Source organism: Tursiops truncatus, chromosome 2 (genome assembly GCF_011762595.2).
Source record: "Tursiops truncatus isolate mTurTru1 chromosome 2, mTurTru1.mat.Y, whole genome shotgun sequence".
Lineage (NCBI taxonomy): Eukaryota > Metazoa > Chordata > Mammalia > Artiodactyla > Delphinidae > Tursiops > Tursiops truncatus.
The window spans coordinates 85,376,452-85,397,368 of record NC_047035.1 but is presented as its reverse complement, the minus strand read 5'-3'; the positions used below and the strand labels follow the sequence as shown (position 1 = coordinate 85,397,368).

Genomic DNA, 20,917 nt, shown 5'->3' with positions numbered 1-20,917 from the left:
GAGCTTGGGGAGATAAGGCAGTTCAGATTACTGATATCCTATTCCATGATTCCCACCTACCATCAGGTATTCTACGGAAAGACTTCCATCCAGCAGTTTTCCAAGTAAATCTTCATTGACCAAGGTAAATTTTTATGTCCCACAAAAGCTAAGACTCAGAAAAGAAAATGTAAGTTACAGAAAATTTTATTAGCATCTACTGATCAAAAATAAGTATATGGGACTTCCCTGGTGGTTCAGTGGTAAAGAATCCGCCTTCCAAGGCAGGGGACACGGGTTCGATCCCTTGTCGGGGAACTAAGATCTCACATGCCGCAGGGCAACTGAGCCTGCGTGCCACAACTACTGAGCCTGCACGCCTCAAATAGAGAGCCCGTGTGCCGCAAACTACAGAGCCCAAGCGCCACAACTAGCGAACAGAAAAAACCCCGCATCCCACAACTAGAAAGAGGCCTGCGCCCTGCAACGAAAGATCCCGTATGCCTCAGCAAAGATCCCACGTGCCACAACTAAGACCTGAGAAAGCTCCAAAAAAAAAAAGTGTATGTTGCCCTCTAGAGGTAAATTGATTTTTGATAAGGAAGCATATTCAGAGTTTGTGTAGGATCTCCTTGAAAATGTCATCTCACCACAACCTTCAAGAAATGAATGACTTTTACTAGCCTTCCACATTAAGAAAATAAAGTGATTCAAAGTCTCAAGTAAGATATTTGACTCCTATTTTTTTACCCTAAATTCTGGTTGAGCAACATCAGAGGTCTATAGTCTCCCAGGAAAAGTTCATAAACTGCTAATGGGACTCCTGCTCCTACCACATCCTAATGTAAATTTTTCCTACAAACATTTATGAGGTATTTCCAAAAGGAGAAGAGAAAATATAACTTGGAAATGGTGAAAAAGGAAAAAGAAAAGGCAAAATTAAAAGAACTCTAGAACGTGATCTGCTTATCTTGAACAAATTTAAAGTAAACTCAATTACATGAGTAGATTCCCCAAATTGTAGAATAAATCTCTTACATAAATTCATTTTACATCTCAGGAAATTCCACAATACATTGATTAGTTTTATTAAGATCTAAACTCTATATTTTGCATGTCAAGAAACCCTTTGGGTTTTCCTATTCCTCAGACTATTTTCCTAACTTTATGGAGGTTTGAGAGGATAACAGGGGTCAGGCTGGCAGAGTCACAGATCAGAGCAAGGAGTAAAGTAAGAAAAATGCTGGAAAAACCAGGTAGCATCTCAATTCCTTCAGAATAATCTTCATAAAGTGGCATCATTATTATGTTGGAAGTGAATTCACAAATCTCACACAACTTCTGGTGTTAAATAGAAAGACATTCAGAGTTATTTTTGTTTGTTATTATCCACATATCTAGAAGTGGAGGAAAAAAAAACTGATGCACACTTATTGACTCTAGCACAGACTAAATTAGCTTTTCTCTTTGTAGTAGACCTGTCTCAACTTACCTCAAGCTTTTGTGAATCAGATAACCTGTATGCTTACACTTTAACTGTGTATATTAAATAAAGAATCTGTCCTTTTAATCATATAGGATTCAGACAAGAGCCACAAAATTTTAGTTAAAAATCACAGGTTTATCTGTGATTTATTTTGAAAAAGACATAAAAGTCAAAAAAGCAAAAATAAAACCCAAAACAACCAGGTGTATCAATAATTGTGACATATGTGATGTAAAAATATACATATATATACACATATATATGTGTATATATATATACACATATATATGTATATATATACATACATATACTCATATATATATATTTGACAATACATGACGAAGCTTAGTAAGATGTTTGAAACTTAGGCTGGGCTTGAACAGATTTCTAATGAAATACAACTAAAAGTTTTGCTTAAAGAGTCTAGGCAATGTTCAAGAAATTATGACCACTCTTCTATAACCCATTTGCAAAGGTCAGCAAAATAGGCTTCAAGACATGTTTTTTTAGCAGGGTAGTTCTGGGTAATGATCCTGTTTCCTTATGAACAACTACTTAACTCATCCACTATGTTGAGGTCTTCTTGCCTTTAAGAGTGTGAAGAATACAAGGATGAGTGAACTCCAGTGATACAGAGAATAGGACAGTATAAAAATATTGAAGCATCCATTTAAAGCAGAAGAGGGGACTTCCCTGGTGGTCCAGTGGTAAAGAATCCACCTTCCAGTGCAGGGGACGTAGGTTTGATCCCTGGTTGGGGAACTAGGATCCCGCCTGGTGCAGGGCAACTGAGCCTGCGCGCCACAACTACTGAGCCCTCGTGCCTCAACTAGAGAGCCCGTGTGCCGCAAACTCAAGAGCCCATGTGCTCTGGAGCCCGCACACCACAACTAGAGAGAGAAAACCTGCACACCACAACTAGAGAGAAGCCCGCGGGCTGCAACAAAGAGCCTGGGCGCCACAACAAAGATCCCGCATGCCACAACTAAAACCTGATGCAGCCAAAAATAAAATAAATAAATAAAATAAAATTTAAAAAATTTAAAGAAAAAGCAAAAGAGAACCCCAAGTCTGAAAGTAAGCCAAGGGTAGTTCTACTACTGATATAAATGAAAGCATCCTGAGACTTAGTATACCACCCCCTTATATATGCATAATAATCTCAGGTAAAATATCTGAGCAATTTGTAACGTAAAACCGCTATAAGTTTTACAATAATGTGCCTTTTTCTTTGCTTTGCTCTACTTTCCTTCTTTGCCTATTCCTAAGGCTGCCAGTGAACACCCTCTGCAATTGCTTAGTGTGTCAGGTCCCCAAGAGCCCCCTCCCCACCTCCTGGGTTTGATGATATGCTTGGAGGAGTCATAGGACTCAGCATATGACTGTATTCATGGCTATGATTTACTACAGCAAAAGCATACAAAGCAAAACAGCAAAGGAAAAGGTGTATGGAGCAAAGTCCGGGGGAAACCAGGCACAATCTTCCAGAGTCCCTGCCAGTGGAGTACCACAGGAGGTGCTTAATTCCCCTAGCAACTGAGTTGTGACATGTGTGAAATGCTGTCTACCACAGAAGCTCATTAAAGATGCAGTGCCAGGGTTATTATTGAGGGATAGTCACATAGGTACCTTCTGCCTAGCATATACCAAAATTCTAGACTCCCAGGAAGAAAGCTGGTGTTCAGCACAAACCACACTGTACAAACGCCTTAGTCACAGCAAGCAACTCTTATCAGTGAGAGTGGAGGGAACCCTAGAAATCTAAGTTCCCAGATGCCAGCCAAGGACCAACCTTACAAGCAGGCCTTTCAAAGCATAGTGGTCAAGTCTGCTATTTTGCTGTTTTTTGCATACTTAGCGACAATCTCACAGGAATAAGCAACACACTTTCAGATTCAAGACTCTTCTAACCCGGAAACAAGCATTTTTTAAAAAAACAACATAATAAAGTCTGCTGCCTAAGATATGGTTAATGCATTCACGTTAATTATAGTTGTATTTGAGTTTTATTGAAAAGTGGAATGAAAATACATGAAAAACAAAGGAAAATTCAGTTTTGTCTTAATGAACTTGGAATCTCAGTATTTCAATATAAAGAGGGCTCTTTCAGTATTGCTAGTGGCAAAGTCTATAAATACCCATGTTATAATTGACTAGAAATGGATTTCACATGACTACATATAATTAAACAAAAATAAAAAGTTGATAATTACTTTTCATTAATAGTTTGAACATTAATTTTAGAAATAAAAGGTTAAGGAGGCACTGTAACATCATATTTATGAAGAAAATTTTCTTCAGCTAATATTCTGGGGATACAAGAGGAAATTTCCTTCTGTTGTTCTCGCCACTTGAGTATATTCTCTGCCAGTTCTGCTGTCTCAGCCACCAAAATATCCATCTCTGCTAAGGCTGTGCTCTATAACATTTGAAAGAAGGGGAAAACAGGAGAGAAATCATGTGTCATTAATACATTACTATATCATAAATAATTATGACACCAAAAGTTGACAACTCATCTTTTCCAGCCCCTTAATACAAAGGCTCCTTAAAATTGTGCTGTCCTACATGTTCTTTTTCTTTGTGAGTTCATCTCTCCTTTGTCTTCAATAATCACCTCAATGCAGATGACCCTCAATTATATTGTCAAACCTAATCTTCTTCCTAAAATTTAGTCCTACATTTCAGTTTGCTGGAAATCTCCATCTAGATGCATATTCAATATCTCAAACTTGATTTAACCACAGTTCAACAAACCATGACTGAACATTTACTGTCTCTGCAAGACATATCAAAAAACAAACTCATTGGCTTCTTTAATCTCTTGATCCTACTTATCCTCAAGTCCCCAAGGCTAGAAACTTCATTCTTTGGATGTGTCCCTTGTCCAAATAGTAGCCATGTGCTAGAAATCTGACCTCCAAAAATCTAAAAATCTACACAATCCTTTGTATTCCTATGCTTTAAATCTTTTATCTGAATGACTGTATTTATTCTCCAAGTTCCTCTGCCTTTTGTTGCTCTGCCTAGTCCTCTAACCCACAGTTCATCAAACTTTAATGTGCATAGGAATCACCTGAGGAACTTGTTAAAATGTAGATTCGGATTCTGAAGGTCTAAAGTGAATGAAGTCTGCAATTCTGCATTTCTAGCAAGCTTCCAGGTGATGTTGATGCTCTGCCCATACTTTGAGTGACAAGCCTCAGTCTACTTTACCCAATATTTTCTCCATGATTAAGGTACAGTCCTGCTCAAGTCAACCCTCTGTGCCCTTCTCTAAAAAACAAAAGAAAAAAACATCCAGTGATTCCCCAGTACTCAGACAAAGTCTAAATTTCTTAGTCTGGTTTTCAAAATATTCCATAAACAAACCCCGAGTCAATCTCCCCCTCAATACCTTGAAGCATCAGCGAAAGTGGAGTACCACTCTTCCCTCAAACTACCTGTACTCTCTAATTTTCATGGCTTTCCTCACATTGCTGCTTTCGGCTGAACTACTCTTTCTGATGCACATCCAGTTTTCACTGATTCTTCAAGATGGAGCTTGCTATTAACTCCTATTTAAAACTTTATTCAAGTATTCCTACTTCCTATCCTATTCCTAATCTCCCTAAAGTGAAAGTAATCACCCCCTTCCCTGTGTTAAAAGACAGCATCTTCTTTATAATTCTCTGCTGCACTCACTGTGCAAATACAATACTATAAAGTAGAGAGTATCTTATACTTTCTCTCACCAAACCTTGAGAATTTGAGGAGAGGGATTGGTCACATCTGTTTATCTCTCTTGATACCTATAGCACAGTCCCTTGCACAATGAAGATAACACATATTTAATAAATACTGGAATAAAACAATGTAAAATGACTTCTAAATAAAGAAAAGGCATCTTGATTTAAAAAAAGTAATTTGCTCATAATATTAGCCAACAAAGAAGTTAGACAGGGAGATCACACATTTGAGATTCTAGTATAAAAGAACTAAAGATAGCTAAAAGCAATGTGAAAGGATTTGATGAGGTACTTAAATGCTATTGGTAATACTCACCATTTTCTTTAGATTTTCATCTAAATGAGGGACATTTCTAATTATTTCAAGATGATCTTCTAATCTCTCAATGAAAGTTACTGCCAACTCCAGCAAATGCACCATGTATCTGAAGGAGGGAGAAAAAAAGTCAACTCTTTTTTTTTTTAGTTCAGGTATTTTGTGTTCTCTTTTTTCCCTTTAATTAGGACTTTTAATATGAAATTAAGAGAATTACAATCCACCCAATGAGCCGTTAATAACCTTTCTGCATTCATGGAAATATCAGTGATAAAAAAGGTTCTTCTTCTGGGCTTCCCTGGTGGCACACTGGTTGGGAGTCCGCCTGCCGATGAGGGGGACGCGGGTTTGTGCCCCGCTCCGGGAGGATCCGGCATGCCGCGGAGCGGCTGGGCCCGTGAGCCATGGCCGCTGAGCCTGCGCGTCTGGAGCCTGTGCTCTACAACAGGAGAGGCCACAGCAGTGAGAGGCCCGCATACCGCAAAAAAAAAAAAAAAAGGTTCTTCTCTTTCAATTTAAACAGGAATTAACTTTTCATCCAAACACAAAAACAGAAAGAGACAACACTAATCATATCTGTAGCCCAATCTATGTTAGACAAACATCAATGTTAATAATTTTCTCATATAAGTAAAAAATTGGGACTTCGGCGCAGTGGTTAAGAATCCGCCTGGGGCTTCCCTGGTGGCGCAGTGGTTGAGAGTCCACCTGCCGATGCAGGGGACACGGGTTCGTGCCCCGGTCCGGGAAGATCCCACATGCCGCTGAGCGGCTGGGCCTGCGGGCCATGGCCGCTGGGCCTGCGTGTCCGGAGCCTGTGCTCCGCAACGGGAGAGGCCACAACAGTGAGAGGCCCATGTACCGCCAAAAAAAAAAAAAGAATCCGCCTGCCAGTGCAGGGGACACGGGTTCAATCCCTGGTCCAGGAAGATCCCACATGCCACACAGCAACTAAGCCCGTGGGCCACAAACTACTGAGCCTGCGTGCCACAACTACTGAAGCCTGCGCACCTAGAGCCCATGCTCTGCAACAAGAGAAGCCACCGCAATGAGAAGCCCGTGCACCACAACGAAGAGTAGCTCCTGCTCGCTGCAACTTGAGAAAGCCCGTGCGCAGCAACGAAGACCCAAGGCAGACAAAAATAAAATTTTAAAAAACTTTAAAAAATAAATAAATTTTTAAAAAAGAGTGAAGAACTTAAAAAAAATTTCTCTAGGTAAAACCTCATTCCATTTCAATCTACACATTCTTGGTGAAGGGTGAAGACAATAAGGATAAATGTACTTCACTGAAATAGCCTACACATGAAACTACTTTGAATCTTTGTATTTGCAAAATGCCTTAAAACTATTACTCAGTTCTTCTGATATATATAATGTATAATATACACATTAATGATATTTAACTACACTGAATAGATACTGAATATATCCACAAGAATGGGATTTGTATATTTATTATTTTACTGCAAGATAAAAGATCTGACACTTAGAGGAAATATTGATTTGCTCGGGGTCAGTTAGTGAGGCACTGGTGGAGAAAGTTAGCAATCAGATCCCCAGATGACTGCTTTTTAATTTTATTGTTATTTATTATAAATAATTACCTACACCTTCAATTTGATACTTTCCATACTCCTATGAGAAAGAGAGCAATAGAAAGCATCCCCATTCTATGGATTGGGAAACTAAGGCAAAAACTTAAATCATTTGCCCAAGGCTTTGAGGCATATAAACAGCAGAGGTGAGATCAGAACTGTTATTTTTCTCCTTTCAGTTGACATTGTTTTCATCTGTCCCTGCTTAAACTCCCCCAACAGAATTTTTATATAGAGGCAACATTAATGCAACAATAAATTTACATCACAGAAAGCTGTCTATACATAATAAAAATGATTTTTATCCACCTTACTATATGTTATGGATCTAATTTCTTTCATTAAAGTCATTATTTATAATTCCTAAGACACAATGGGCAAAAGGAATGTCTTTCTCTTAACCATTGCTACAATTCTTTAAAAGTAAAGGATTTTCTTTCTGGTTTAATGTATCAGCATTAATAACAATATTAATAGATACGATCACTCATATACTGTTTAATGAATTATGCTATGAAATAACTATTAGTCTAAACAAAAACTACCCTCAGGGAACACGTGTGACTGTTAACGTCTACTTTTTAGTCTAACCTGTGATAAACAGCTTCAATAGGCAAGTTTTCTTGGCACATGGGTTTCAACAGTCTTTGCCTGAGGGACCGCTTTTCTTTTAGCACCGCTTCCAAATGATTATTCATGCTTTGCAGAGTATGACACTTCTGTGCTACACAAACCAGAAACAGTAATTATAATTAGCAGCAGGACAAGTTTTGAAGTCACTAATACTATCAATGGTCAAAAATTAATCCCATTTCTCTCCTAAATATCTCCCCTTTGCTGTTTTTAATACCAATACCAGTTTCATTTTCAACTATTTTCTCTTACTTTTCCTACTGACAACCCAATCTAGTGCTAAATTCTTTGTTTCCCAATTCTACTCCTAGTTCAGTGTTTATAGCCAGAGCCATATTCTTCACATAAAGTGTCTGTCTCTAATATTCTATATCAGAGCATTAAAAAACAAACATTTGTCTTATAAGCTACTTTTATTTCAATATTTTCCCCAGAATTGTTAATGGTTGTCAGTTGTCTCTTCTTTTAAATTTTCATTTAGAAAAAATTTGAAACTTAAAAGTTTCAAGAACAGCTCATTGATTGAACTCTCATATACATTTCCCCTAGACTCACCAACTAACATTTGGATACGTTTTCTTTTTTTCCCCTTCTTCTCTACACGCCCATACATATATTTTTGCTAACCAATCTGAGAGTAAGTTGCAGATGTCAGGACCTTTTACTCCTAAAACTTCAGCATGTATTTCCCAAAATAGGAACATTCTCTTATATAACTATACTACAAGTATCAAATTCAGATAATTTAACATTAGTACAATACTACCAATATTTAATACAGCCTATATTTAAACATCACCAAATATCCCAATAATGTCATTTATATTAAAAAAATTTTTTTCTAATCAAATATTCAATCCATGACTACCCTGTGCTTTAGCTGTCATGTCTCTTTAGGATCCTTTCATCTGGAAAGTTCCTCAGCCTTTGTCTTTTAAGCTCTACTGACTTTGTTAGCTTTGAGGCAATACCTGGAAAAATTATCATAATTTTATAGCCTAGTGCTTAAAGTAATCCAAGAAAAAGTTGAAATTTCAATGATTACTCATTTAACTAAACCACTTACCCAAAAAGGAAGGATGGACAACATCTGCTGCATCTTTTTCTAGTCTTAGGAGTTCAATTTCCAGGTTTTTCTACATTAGAAACAAAAAAACACTTAGCTCATGCAGAAAGTAGCCTGAAGTAAAGGCTTTGATAAAAATGGACAGTCTTTAACTCAGGAATATTTAAGGGGGCCAGGAGGATGATTTGTTATGAGAGCCCAGGGATTTACTGAATCTTTTCATTTTGGTGTTCAAGCCCTGTTGCTGCTACTGCTACTACTCCTAACTACTACTATGACCATTACTACTATTATTAACTACTGCAAAGAAAAGCCCATACGACTATGTGCTAGACACTGTTCTGCATGCAAGAGGATCACTGTTGGAGCCAGTTAAGATTTTTTTCCATACTAGAGGTAGAAAGTAAAAACTCCAACATAATTTACCTGGTAGATTTCAGCTTGAATATCTGTGATCTGCTGTAGTCTGGAGAAGTTCACAAAGCAAGAAGTTGATTTCTTAGATATATTTAACATCTCCTATTGGTAAGTGAACAGAGAAAGCAGCAATATGTCAGAGTTTATGTGTGTGTTGGAATAGCATGGCCACGTGTCTAAAATATGAGGATATATTATGTCCAACGCTGCCCCTGAAAAATGAAATACAGAGTAGGACAGTGCAATGTATATTTCCTGTTTTTTAAAACCTGCACCATCACAAATCTTTTGCCCAAATATTAATGTTTTAAAAATAAGAAAAAGAAGAAAATCACTTTGTACTATTTCTTAAGGCATCATGCACAATAGACTGGCATTGCTGATAGCTTAGCAAAAAATTCTAAAGTTGAAATTGTTGGAGAATCACTTCTACACAAATGACCTAGTCTCTCAGACCTTCCTGGGGCTAAAATTAAACACTTCCTGGGCTATGGAATCATTCACCTGACTCATTAAATGACCTCTATTGGTTACAAGTCATTCATACTGTCTCTTTCCGCATTCTCCCTCTCTTAGATAAAGGAATGTTTTGTCCAGGCATAATTATTCCTTGAAAAAGCCTACCCCCCACCTCCTTTTTATCCTTTCATTCTATATTATACTGCTTTCTTAAATTGCAGGTTATCTCAGAATAAGAATATTATCTTGTTCATCCCTTGGCTTCATCTATAATTTTTTCTATCCTCTTTTTCTTCTCTAGAATGTTAGCACAGGAAAGAACTTCAGATATCATATAGGCCAGGGATTGGGAAGCTACAGCCTATGAACTAAATGCACCCATTGCCTGTTTTTGTATAGCTTAAGGGCTAAGAATGGTTTTTATATTTCTTAATTGTTGGAGAAAAAAAATCAAAAGAAAAACATTGTGACACATGAAAATTATATGAAATTCAAATTTCAGGGTCCAGAAATAAAGTTTTATTGAAATTCAACTTCACTCGTTCATTTACTTATTATCTCATGTTGTTTTCATACTACAACAGCCTAGTTGCGACCCTATGGACCTAAAAGCCTCAAATACTTATGCTCTGGCCCTTCATAGCAAATGTTTGCTGACTGATGATAATCAATTTTATAACATTTATTGAGTTAGGCAATAGAAGATTCAAGGATGAACGAAACAAGCTCTCTGCCCTTAACAAGCTCATGATGGATGGGAAGGAAAAGGTATTCCAGACAGAAAGAACTAAACATTATAAATGCTCAGTAACTGGGACTTCCCTGGTGGTCCAGTGGGTAAGACTTCATGCTCCCAATGCAGGGGGCCTGGGTTTGATCCCCGGTCAGGGAACTAGATCCTGCATGTATGCCACAACTAAGAGTTTGCATGCCTCAACTAAAGATCCCGTGTGCTGCAACTAAGACCCAAGGGAGCCTAAATAAATAAATATTTTTTAAAAAAAGAACAAAGCTGAAACAAACAACATTTTCTATAAGAGTTGTATCATATCACATCACAATTTTAAGCATCACTCAATTTTTAATTCACATGGGAGGATGTGCACTTAAGGGATGGACTGCTTAAAGGGATCATATAATACATCATTTTAAAGAATCAATGATAAATCCTTGTAATAAAAATAGGTTTTTTATATGTAAAGTTTGCTTAAAGTAAAATCATGCTACAAATCTTCAAAGTTTCCTCACTGGGCCTAGCTGTGCAGTAAGATTATAAGAAGGTCTTTTTAAAAAACATTTATTTACTTATTTATTTGTTTATGGCTGCATTGGGTCTTTGTTGCTGTGCACGGGCTTTCTCTAGTTGCGGCGAGCGGGGTCTACTCTTCGATGGGGTGTGCGGGCTTCTCATTGCTCTGGCTTCTCTTGTTGCGGAGCATGGGCTCTAGGTGCACGGGCTTCAGTAGTTGTGGCACCTGGGCTCAGTAGTTGTGGCTCACGGGCTTAGTTGCTCCATGGCATGTGGGATCTTCCCAGACCAGGGGTCGAACCCGTGTCCCCTGCATTGGCAGGTGGATTCTTAACCACTGCACCACCAAGGAAGTCCCTATAACAAGGTCTTATGAAGCTATGGATTGACAAAACAGGTATCTGTCTAATTAGTGTTACTTGAAGGACACTATGAAGATCGTCCCAAAGACAACCCACAGCCCAATTCTCAGTCCCAAATGTCTTATAGTATGAATTTACCAAATTACTTTGTTACAGAACTGGACAATACAGGTGAGAGCACTAGGTAATCTGGTAGCAAGAAAACACAGGAGAGAAGTGAGGAAGGTGAGAACTGGGGAGTGCTGTGGTTATGTTTTGCCTATTTTCCAATGCATTCATTCCTACCCCTTGTTTCCCCCCAAATCCATAAGGTCTGGCTACTGGGTCTTCAAGTAATCTAGAAAAGTCCTTCAACAGACGTTTAAACTCTTTCAAGATAGTGTTACAGTATCTATCATCTATTACAGTTCATTTTAGAGATGATATAATGTGTCAGAAAAGGGAGAGCTCTGGGATCTAACTCTACTTCACTAGTTGAGTGGCCCTGGACACGTTTCTTGGTCTCCTCAGGTCTTAGTTTCTGCATCTTAAAATTACTGTAAGTAGATAGTAGAATTCTCTAATGACTCTTCTAGGTATAAAAAGTTGTCTATTTTTCATAAATCTTTCATCATGTGCATAGTGCTAATCTCTGTAGATGGTTTTACCTTTTCTATTTTTCTCAGTTGCCTTTTTAGTGAAATTCCTCAACTTCCTCATTGTCTCAAATTTTCTTTCCCTTCTCTCAACCTTCTCCCATTCCCTTGTCACATCTGCCATTTCTATTCCATTATTCCCTCACATCTTCAATTTCTCCCTCTGTTGGCTTGTTCCCTTTGGCCTATGAACATGCTCTACCCGCCGAACCTAAAACGACCACCCCTTGGCTAATCTCCCTCTTCTCTCCTTCTCAAAATTAACTCCTTCCTCCAATCATGTTCCAAGGTCTCTCGGGTCTTTTTCACCAATGTTTTTTTGTTCCCCCCCCCGGCCTTTAAAGATGCGTGCTTCCCTTGGCGCTCTCCTGTACCCGGCGCCTCCCGTAATGCTTCAATATTTCACACAAACGAGCGTTCTTTGGGAACGTATGTTTTAACCACCTACCCGTTATTTCCCAACCCCGCCACCGATTACAATCTAGAGGCGGTATCACTGGATGAAAAAAGGCGGGTAACACTAGTCTTTATTACCGCCCAAGAACTGACCTGGGATAACTCGCCTGCCAGACACTTGAAACACCATCTCCTTAGAGCCCCGCTTTTGCAGAACCCACCGCGGACCAGTCACTTCTGCTGCCTACAAGGAGCTCCATCGGCCCCGACTCTAGAACAGCCCCCAGCCAGCACCCTCCCACCCACTCCCGCAGCCAGCACCACCACCTCACAGCTATCTTCTGTCGCCACCGTGCCACCGCCCCTTAATGACGGCATCGCCCACCACGCACCTGAGTAACCAAGCCCGAAGCTACGAAATGTCCCAGCAGTAGCCCCGCAGCGTTTGGCCCGGACGCCGGGTCCCAAGGTTTCGCCTCAGCCATGGCTGGCAGCCGCCTTTCCGGGTGGCGCGGAGAGTGAGCGGAACGCACCGCGCGGCTCGATGACGTCACAGGGCGTTTCCGACCCGGCGGAAGCCTAGGGAGCGCATCCCAGGCGAGCGCGGGTCCCGGGTCCTCCCCTGCGGAGCCGGCTGTGAGCGGAGGGGTAGGAGGCGAGTTCGGGGATCCCTGATCCTCTGTAGGCTCCTAGCGGCGTCTAGCCTTGGAACAGCTGCAAAAGCGGTGGGGCCTGGTGTTCTTCCCTTTCTTCCTTGCCACTCTTGAGCTGGCCCCCAAGATCCAGGGATCGGCAGGAGGTGACAGCTGGAGCTTGAGACCTAGCCGGGAGGCCGACGGGGTGGCTGGGTGCAGGGCCGAGTGGTGACAGCTGCTCTTCCTTCCCGCAGAGACCCGAGCCTTGGCGCTAGGATGGGAAACAGTGCCCTCCGCGCTCATGTGGAAACCGCGCAGAAAACTGGTGTCTTTCAGCTTAAGGACCGTGGGCTGACCGAGGTGAGACTGGGAGGGATCCGACCAAGGGAATTTAAAGGGAGAGGGACGGCGGGCGGTGAAGTTAATAGGTAAGGGATTCTCCGCGCTGAGAGCCCCTTTCTTCAGTTCCCCTCAGAGTTGCAGAAGCTGACAAGCAATCTCAGGACCATCGACTTGTCCAACAACAAGATCGAGAGTCTACCGCCTATGATTATAGGGAAGTTCACTCTGCTGAAGAGCCTGTCCTTGAACAACAACAAACTGAGTATGGCTTTTGCGCCTGGGAATTTTGCTAGTTATCAGCTGTTAAGAAGGGTGGTTTTTCTCTTGGAATAGAGTGTGGAGTACGATTATAATGTTATTAAACTGGTTTTCAAATAAATGTATCAGAATCTTAAAAAAGAAAAAGAAGGGTGTTTTTTTTTCTTACAAGCTGATTTTTGTTGTTATGAAACTGTTCAGGAGCTCAAGATGCAGAAGAATGTCAGAGTCCTTGAAGCTTTCTATCTCTTGTAATTACATATATAAGCCTCCTCTCCTGGTGTAATGATTGGTAGGAGGTTAATTTGGACTTGAAAGGGACCATCTTTGGGGTATAATGTAAGCAGAGCTAACTTTGCTGCTAATTTGGAAGGGCGGATGGGATGGGAAGGAGAGGGCCTTCCAAATCCCACAAAATTGCTGTGGGATTGTGCAGTGGCCCCTTCACAAAAGGAGCCTATTATACACATAATGCTTTCCTGAATTTTGATGGCACCCTCACCTTCTGAAGACGATGTTGGTAAAAATGAAATACTTAAAAATGGCACAACATGTGAAATGCCTATGTATATTAACAAGAGGCATAACAGACTGCCATATAGTTTTTATAAACTTCATCAAAGGTGTTTTTCAGCTGTGTTGGATTCAGGTTTTTAAATTTTTCTTTGCCAGCTGTCCTTCCTGATGAGTTATGCAATCTGAAAAAACTAGAGACACTAAGCCTAAACAACAATCACTTGAGAGAGCTGCCATCTACTTTTGGGCAACTATCTGCCCTTAAGACCCTGAGCCTCTCTGGGAACCAGCTGAGAGCACTACCATCCCAACTTTGTAACCTACGGCACCTGGATGTAGTGGATCTCTCCAAGAACCAAATTCGGAGCATACCTGACACAGTGCAGGAGCTGCAGGTCATCGAACTCAACCTCAACCAGAACCAGGTCTACAGCTTAAGGGTTTTTTTCTACAGCATGTATGTGGGTTTACGGTCTCCTGAATAAACAATTGTTCTCTAAACTGTAATCATGGAGAGGGGTATCAGAGGCTAGAAGAGAGGTGTATTCTATGGGCTGGACTAATTTCAAAGCCCAAAGTGCCGTGAAGTTAGTTGAGACACTGGGTGTGTTTGTTGTGTAGGTGTTTTTTGGAGGGTAGGATGGGTAACATGGTGAGGCAATTTCAAAAGTTAAACCTCTGTTTCACAAACCTTGAGTTCTTCAGATCATCTTCAAATATACCTCTAATCATCTAGCAAGGAGCTATGTCAGGAAGATAGAGTGGAAAAGAGGCTTAAACTCATATGTTCTCAGAGTTGGACATCAGAGTTCATTCAGTTGTCCTTTGCTGACATCTTTGTCAAGTGTTTGTCCTGCTTTTGCGGAAAAACCGTCAGTGGTAGGATTTTTGGAGATTGTTGGACAGCTTTAACTGCAGTATTTGAAATTTATTTCCATAACTTCAGAAACTCTTTGGTTAACACATATCTGACGGGAGAAACAATCTTTGGTCTAGACATAAGGCACAAATGATGAAACACTGATCATAGTGAGACTGGGTAGTCTTTAGTTTTTCTAGTGTCTACGCTTCTAGATCTGCAGAGTCCATTACAGTAGCCACTAGCCACATGGCCATTAAAATTCATTTAAATTAGACTTAAAAATTCAGTTCCTCGGTTGCACTAGCCATATTTCAGGTATGGCTCAATACAGCCATATGTGGCTAGTGGCTACCATATTGGACAGCACAGATATAGAACATTCCACTAGTTGCAATAAGTTTTATTGGACAAAACTGTTCTAGAATGTCCTGACCTTACGTTATGATGAAATTCAGTCAGCCTTGGATGAAATTGGCTTTATCTTTTCCTTAAAGTGGATATTCTTGTATGTTCTTGAGCTTTTTGGAAAAAAATTCTGAATATTTGGGGAAAAATATTGGAAAAAACTTGTTAAGCAAATTGAGCACTTGCTCTACATTCACCTATGCTGCCTTAAATCAATGGTTCTCAGGTTTTAGTGTGTATCAGAATAACCTGGAGAGCTGGTTAAGAGATCACTGGACTCCACACTCATTGTTTCTGATTTTGTAGGTCTGGGGTAGGGTCTGAGAATTTGCAGTTTTAACAAGGTCCCAGGTGATGGTCTGAGATGATACCAGGCATAGTAAATATAACTAGGTGGCTTGGAGCATTTAAAGGGCAGAAGAGCTGAATGAATCAAAGATAACTGCTTGGTATTGAGCTCAAGAGCCTAAAAGAAGAGTGGTGCTATTGGGAATGGGCATGCTGAGTGGGTTATGACGGTGAAACATCCAATGTGTTTTACTAAAAATCAGAGACATAGGAGTGGAATAGAGGTGGGCAGAAATGAATGTAGATAGATAGCTTAAAAGAAGTGGTAGCTTTAAGAATGAATGGCGGCTTCCCTGGTGGCGCAGTGGTTGAGAGTCCGCCTGCCGATGCAGGGGATACGGGTTCGTGCCCCGGTCCGGGAAGATCCCACATGCCGTGGAGCGGCTGGGCCCGTGAGCCATGGCCGCTGAGCCTACGCGTCCGGAGCCTGTGCTCCGCAACAGGAGAGGCCACAACAGTGAGAGGCCCGCGTACCGCAAAAAAGAAAAAAAAAAAAGAGAATGAATGAGCTTTCTAGGAGAAAGTTTAGAAAGATTGAATATTAAGTATTAGGGACTGCTGTTTGAAAAATGTCCATACAAACAAGAAGGGAAGCCAAAAATCAGGAATAATTCAAAAGATAGGAAGAAAAACACAGCACTTAGGTACAAGAAGTGGGAGTTTCAAGAAAGGGATAGCACAGTCAAATGCAACAGGGAATGAGGGCAACGAATCCTTGACTTTGGCAGTAAAGTGGTTGGCATCTATGTACACGTAAAAGATTGGCAGTAATTGTACCAAAATGTTTACAGTGATGGATTACAGGTAACTTTTTTCTCTAACCTCGTATGATTCTCAAATTTTCTATAATGAACAGTGCTTTTATTATCAGAAAAATGTGTTTCCAAAAAGCCACTGGTGACCTTCAAAAAAGATTTGTTTTTTCCCCCAAAAAAGTGTAGTAGTAACAGAAGCTGGATAACACAAGAGGAGGCTTCTGGAGTGAGTGGGTAGTGAGAAAATGGAGGTGGTAGAAGAAAGAACTAGGACAAATAGTCAAGTAAAGATTTTTTAATTTAGTAAAAAATAATCATTACAGTGCTTATACTTTTTCCTATTATCCCTTTTATAAATTGTTCAATAGATAGCTCAGATCTCAGTGAAGATATCTTGCTGTCCTCGCCTTAAAGTTCTTCGTTTGGAGGAGAATTGTCTTGAGCTCAGTATGCTTCCACAGAGCATCCTCAGTGATTCCCAGATCTGTCTGCTTGCTGTAGAAGGCAACCTTTTTGAAATAAAGAAACTTCGAGAACTGGAAGGCTATGATAAGGTATGTATTAGTGTACTTCTGAATTTCTAGTCACTGCTCCAGAGAAGAGAAAGGTGAAGTAACTCACACGAGTGTTTCTAGGTACGGGACGTATGTATAATCCATTTATGTCAATAAGGATTTGTTCTCCATTTTGGAGGTGGGTTCTGAGAATCAGCCAAATGGTATTGTGCCAAGATGATCTTTTTCTCTAGACAGCTTATTGTAAAGCATCTTTTTCTTTTGATAGGTGTCCTATTAAGATATAAAGGAAAGAAAAAAAACACCCCACAAAACCATGTGCTTTAAATTTGCATCTAGAATAGGTAGATTTTGTAGGAAATGAAGGACCATAAAAACCTAAAGGATGGGCTTCCCTCGTGGCGCAGTGGTTGAGAGTCCGCCTGCCGATGCAGGGGACACGGGTTCATGCCCCAGTCCGGGAGGATCCCACATGCCGCGGAGCAGCTGGGCCCGTGAGCCATGGCCGCTGAGCCTGCGCGTCCAGAGCCTGTGCTCCGCAACGGGAGAGGCCACAACAGTGAGAGGCCCGCGTACCGAAAAAAAAAAAACAAAAACAAAAAAACTAAAGGAAAATAAATCATAAAATCCCAAATAACCAATAAGTTAGTTATTTGCTCAGGGAAAAATAACACATGTATTCTTTCATGATTTTCAGTACATGGAGAGGTTCACAGCCACCAAGAAGAAGTTTGCATGATGTTCTCCAGGAGCATGTGAACCATACAGGACACTGACTTGGAACCTGTTGCAATCTGGCTGAATGAAAGGCTCCTGTTGTTGTCAAGGATATCTGCAGTGAGGAGATGATATTCCAGGAGGTTATATTTCACTCAATGATCTTTTTCCTTTCCAGGGCTCATCTCAAATAAGCTAAAGGGAATCAAACACAGGAAGACTCTTCCATTTTGAGTCATGGATAGGGCAAAGGACAGTGTTGATCTTTGAAACCATCATTTGTTTGGCTTTGAGAAACCCAGTAGCTAGTTGCTATGTATACAGTGAGGGGATGCTGCCTGGTACCAGAATAGCTCCACACAACAGCTTGAAATTTCATGTGTCTCAATGTGCGAGCTTTCAGAAAATCATTTGCCATTCCACCCTGTGTTGACACTTCATATTTTTATGAAATTCAAATAATTCATGAGAGGCTGCTATGGTTAATCTAAGGATTTATGATTTTACTCCAGTCCATTAGTTCAATTGCAATGTTTATACTTGGAATTTAGGATGTACATAAAGGTATGACTCTTGATTAAAAGTGTACTTTGTCAGAGAAGCAACAACACAACACTAAGAGGTGTTCCCAAGGCTGCAGTAGCAATTTTTTTTTTTTTTTTTACTATTGCAGGTGCCTTATTGATAGAGGGCTCTGAAGAGCTAAAACTGTATGCAAAACTTGTAAGATACAGGGTTTTAATAATCAAGATTTTCCTGAAGCTTTGTTAGAAACAGTCTCTTATTTCTGGTCATCTTTTTGTATTTAGAACTCTAATAATCAAATTACCTATCAAAAAGCTACTGTTACAGTATTTTACAACAACTTATGTTTATCAAATTTATTCTCTGAATGAGAGAATATACTAAAGATTTTTTAATAACTATGGCTGGAAGAAAGGTTAATCCTTTAAAGTAAGACGACAGGGGAACTTTAACCTGTAAATGGCCCTTTGTTTGAAAGTAAACTGATAAGAAATGTTTTATGTTCTTGTTCGGGTTGCAAGAGTACTGAAATGCCTTCATGTGACTTATAAACATTTTGTGGTACTGGAAACCATGCTTATTAAGAGAAACTGAAGCTATAAAAGTAGATTTTTTCAGACTGTTACTGGCATGAACATTTAGAAAGCTACAACTCTGCTGTTTTCTGATGTTTTGTCTTAGCCAAGAGGCTGTCATTTACCATGTACTGTTAGTTCTCATTTTACAAACCTAGTTTAACCATTACGTCAAGAGATCACAAGAGCCTAGTGTTTATATGAGGAAAGTCTCTCTGACCTTAAATCTGGTCTAGGGGTTCTTTTTTCCCATGTTATTCTCTGTTTCTCAACTGGGGAGGGATGGGGGTGCCAGTTTACATTACCAATTGAGTTTTGTTTTTTATAAACTTTGTTTAATGCTTAATCTTATTGATCTACTGAACATTTCTCTATTTTATCAATACTTATCTAATAAATCAGAACTTATAAATTAAGTAACTTAAATGTCCCAAGACATTTATTAATGGGAGTTTTAAAAATCCCTACCCTTAAGAGAATCCCGTTTTGATGGCTAACTTTCACAACTTGGACCCAGCCTTGTTTCCAGATACCCTCTCTTCACTCTCATTCACTTGCCCAGTCTTACCAGGTTATTCTGCTCCTTAAACCCACAGTGCAACGTCTGTCTCCTTTAACTGTCTTTACATTGTTTGCTCAGTCAGAATGCCCTCTCTTACTAACACGCTCCTTTTCTGTCTAAGCCCCTTCCTGAGAAGTCTAAGCCGAATTAACTGCTCCATCTGTTACGGCAGCATTTCTCACATTCTGTATTCATCTGCCTCTTGCTAGACTGAGCTACTTGAGGGCAGGGATTAAGTAAAGTAATATGCCCAAAGATATAGTACACAAGTATTTAGACTTAAATATGAGCTAATAAAGTGGGTTGACTTGAGGTCTGGAGACTGAGATTCTAAATCACCTACCTTCTTTTAGAGCTTGGTTAGAAGTCAGTGTAGTATACTGAGTAAGAACATGGGCCTTGGAGTCAGAAAGATCCTGATTTGAATCCAAAGTCTATCATTTACTAGCTTTATGACTTTGAGCAACTTACTCTCATCCATAATATGGGGAAACACCTCCTACCTCTCATGTATGTTATGAGGATTTGGTGAAAAGATACATAAAAGCATTTAGAATAGTGCCTATGACAGAGTAAGCGCTCAATAAATGGTGCTATTTATTTTACCTGTAAAACATTAAAATAGAATTTAGCAAGTTGTACAGAAATGGAAGGCTTGGAGCAAACACTACATCAGGATGAAAAACAAATGAGTAGAGAATAAGGAACCTGAATATCAACCTGAGAACTATAAGTATGCTTAGGAATGTAACTGGGATAACTTAGGGTTTTAGTAAGGGAGTAACCTAAAGAATAGCGTTTAAAGAAACTAATTCCAAGAGCAATTGAGTATAGGATGTCTGGGAAGTAGAAGTTTAAGTTAAGGGGAGATTCCTAATCCATACATGACATGAAAAGATCTAGAGTTGAAATGTGGTAAACAAAGGATGAATTAAAACTGTGAAAGAAGAAAAAAACAGGCACAACTATAGGGGATAAAGATCACTGTCATAAGACCAGAAACCTGAAGAGGGAGCTTATTGTTAAAAAAAAATTAAGTTCAGTGGAGAATAATGTTTAACTCCTTAATTATAGGTCAGTTTTATGCTCAAGGTCACAAAACTAGTAAATGATTGAACCAAAACTTGAACACAGTTGGTCAGACTCCAGAGCTTGTGCTAACCACCTCAGTCACTACCTTTCAAAAGTAATAGAAACAAGTTTCCAGACAGTGTCACAGGAGAAGACTTTTAAGTCAACAGCTTCTATTTCTAGTGTATTATGAGCCTAAGTTCTAGGTCCTCATTCCTCTTTTCTCAGTAGCAGAAGCTTTGAAAAAATATGTAACCTGGGATCCATGGATGGGCTTTCAAGACCCATTTATGCATGATTCACGTGTGTGTTTGTGTGTCTGTTTCTCTGGAGAGATAGGCTGTGTTGTCTTTCATCAAATTCACGAAGAGATCCTTGACCCAAAAAGAGCTCCGCTCTAGAGAGAATAGCAGCTATCATTTAATAAGCTCTTACGTTTGCTGGGCACTGCTCTAAGTGCTTTACGTGCATTACCACATTAAGTCTTCGCAGCAACTCTATGAGGTA

At 39.8% G+C, this 20,917-nt stretch overlaps 2 protein-coding genes across 15 annotated transcripts in view; one reads left to right on the top strand and one right to left on the bottom strand.

The window, feature by feature from the left end:
* Positions 1–3,429: 3,429 nt before the first annotated feature.
* Positions 3,430–12,868, bottom strand: HAUS2 (HAUS augmin like complex subunit 2). 8 transcript variants are annotated; one of them, XR_002176427.3, is made up of 7 exons: positions 12,717–12,856; positions 9,233–9,325; positions 8,807–8,876; positions 7,699–7,831; positions 5,510–5,618; positions 4,542–4,741; positions 3,747–3,884 (listed from the first exon to the last, which is right to left on the bottom strand). XR_002176427.3 is itself a non-coding variant. In XM_033851551.2 (7 exons), exons 1-6 carry the CDS (start codon positions 12,807–12,809, stop codon positions 4,700–4,702), a joined length of 540 nt encoding a protein of 179 aa, XP_033707442.1. In that variant the 5' UTR covers positions 12,810–12,858; the 3' UTR covers positions 3,765–3,884; positions 4,682–4,699. The 8 variants fall into 8 exon arrangements, 7 of the variants coding, with proteins under 7 accessions (XP_004320993.3, XP_019790917.1, XP_019790916.2 ...); XM_033851551.2 differs by having other exon boundaries at positions 3,765–3,884; positions 4,682–4,741; positions 12,717–12,858; XM_004320945.4 differs by lacking the exon at positions 4,542–4,741 and having other exon boundaries at positions 3,430–3,884.
* The window catches only part of LRRC57 (leucine rich repeat containing 57), a 27,871-nt gene continuing 19,820 nt past the window's right edge, over positions 12,867–20,917 (top strand). For 3 of the 7 annotated variants that reach the window (XR_004525143.1, XR_012330071.1, XR_002176424.1), the window contains exons 1-5: positions 13,214–13,319; positions 13,425–13,563; positions 14,232–14,500; positions 16,814–16,999; positions 17,658–17,820. Coding sequence is in view for 4 of the 7 variants with exons in the window: in XM_019935354.3 (XP_019790913.1) it covers positions 13,236–13,319; positions 13,425–13,563; positions 14,232–14,500; positions 16,814–16,999; positions 17,658–17,699 (720 nt within the window). In the remaining 3 variants the exon portion in view is untranslated. Of the gene's footprint in view, positions 13,124–13,213; positions 13,320–13,424; positions 13,564–14,231; positions 14,501–16,813; positions 17,000–17,657; positions 19,198–20,917 lie in introns of those variants that run through there. The other 4 variants (XM_019935354.3, XM_004320944.4, XM_019935352.3 and 1 more) reach the window with 4 other exon arrangements.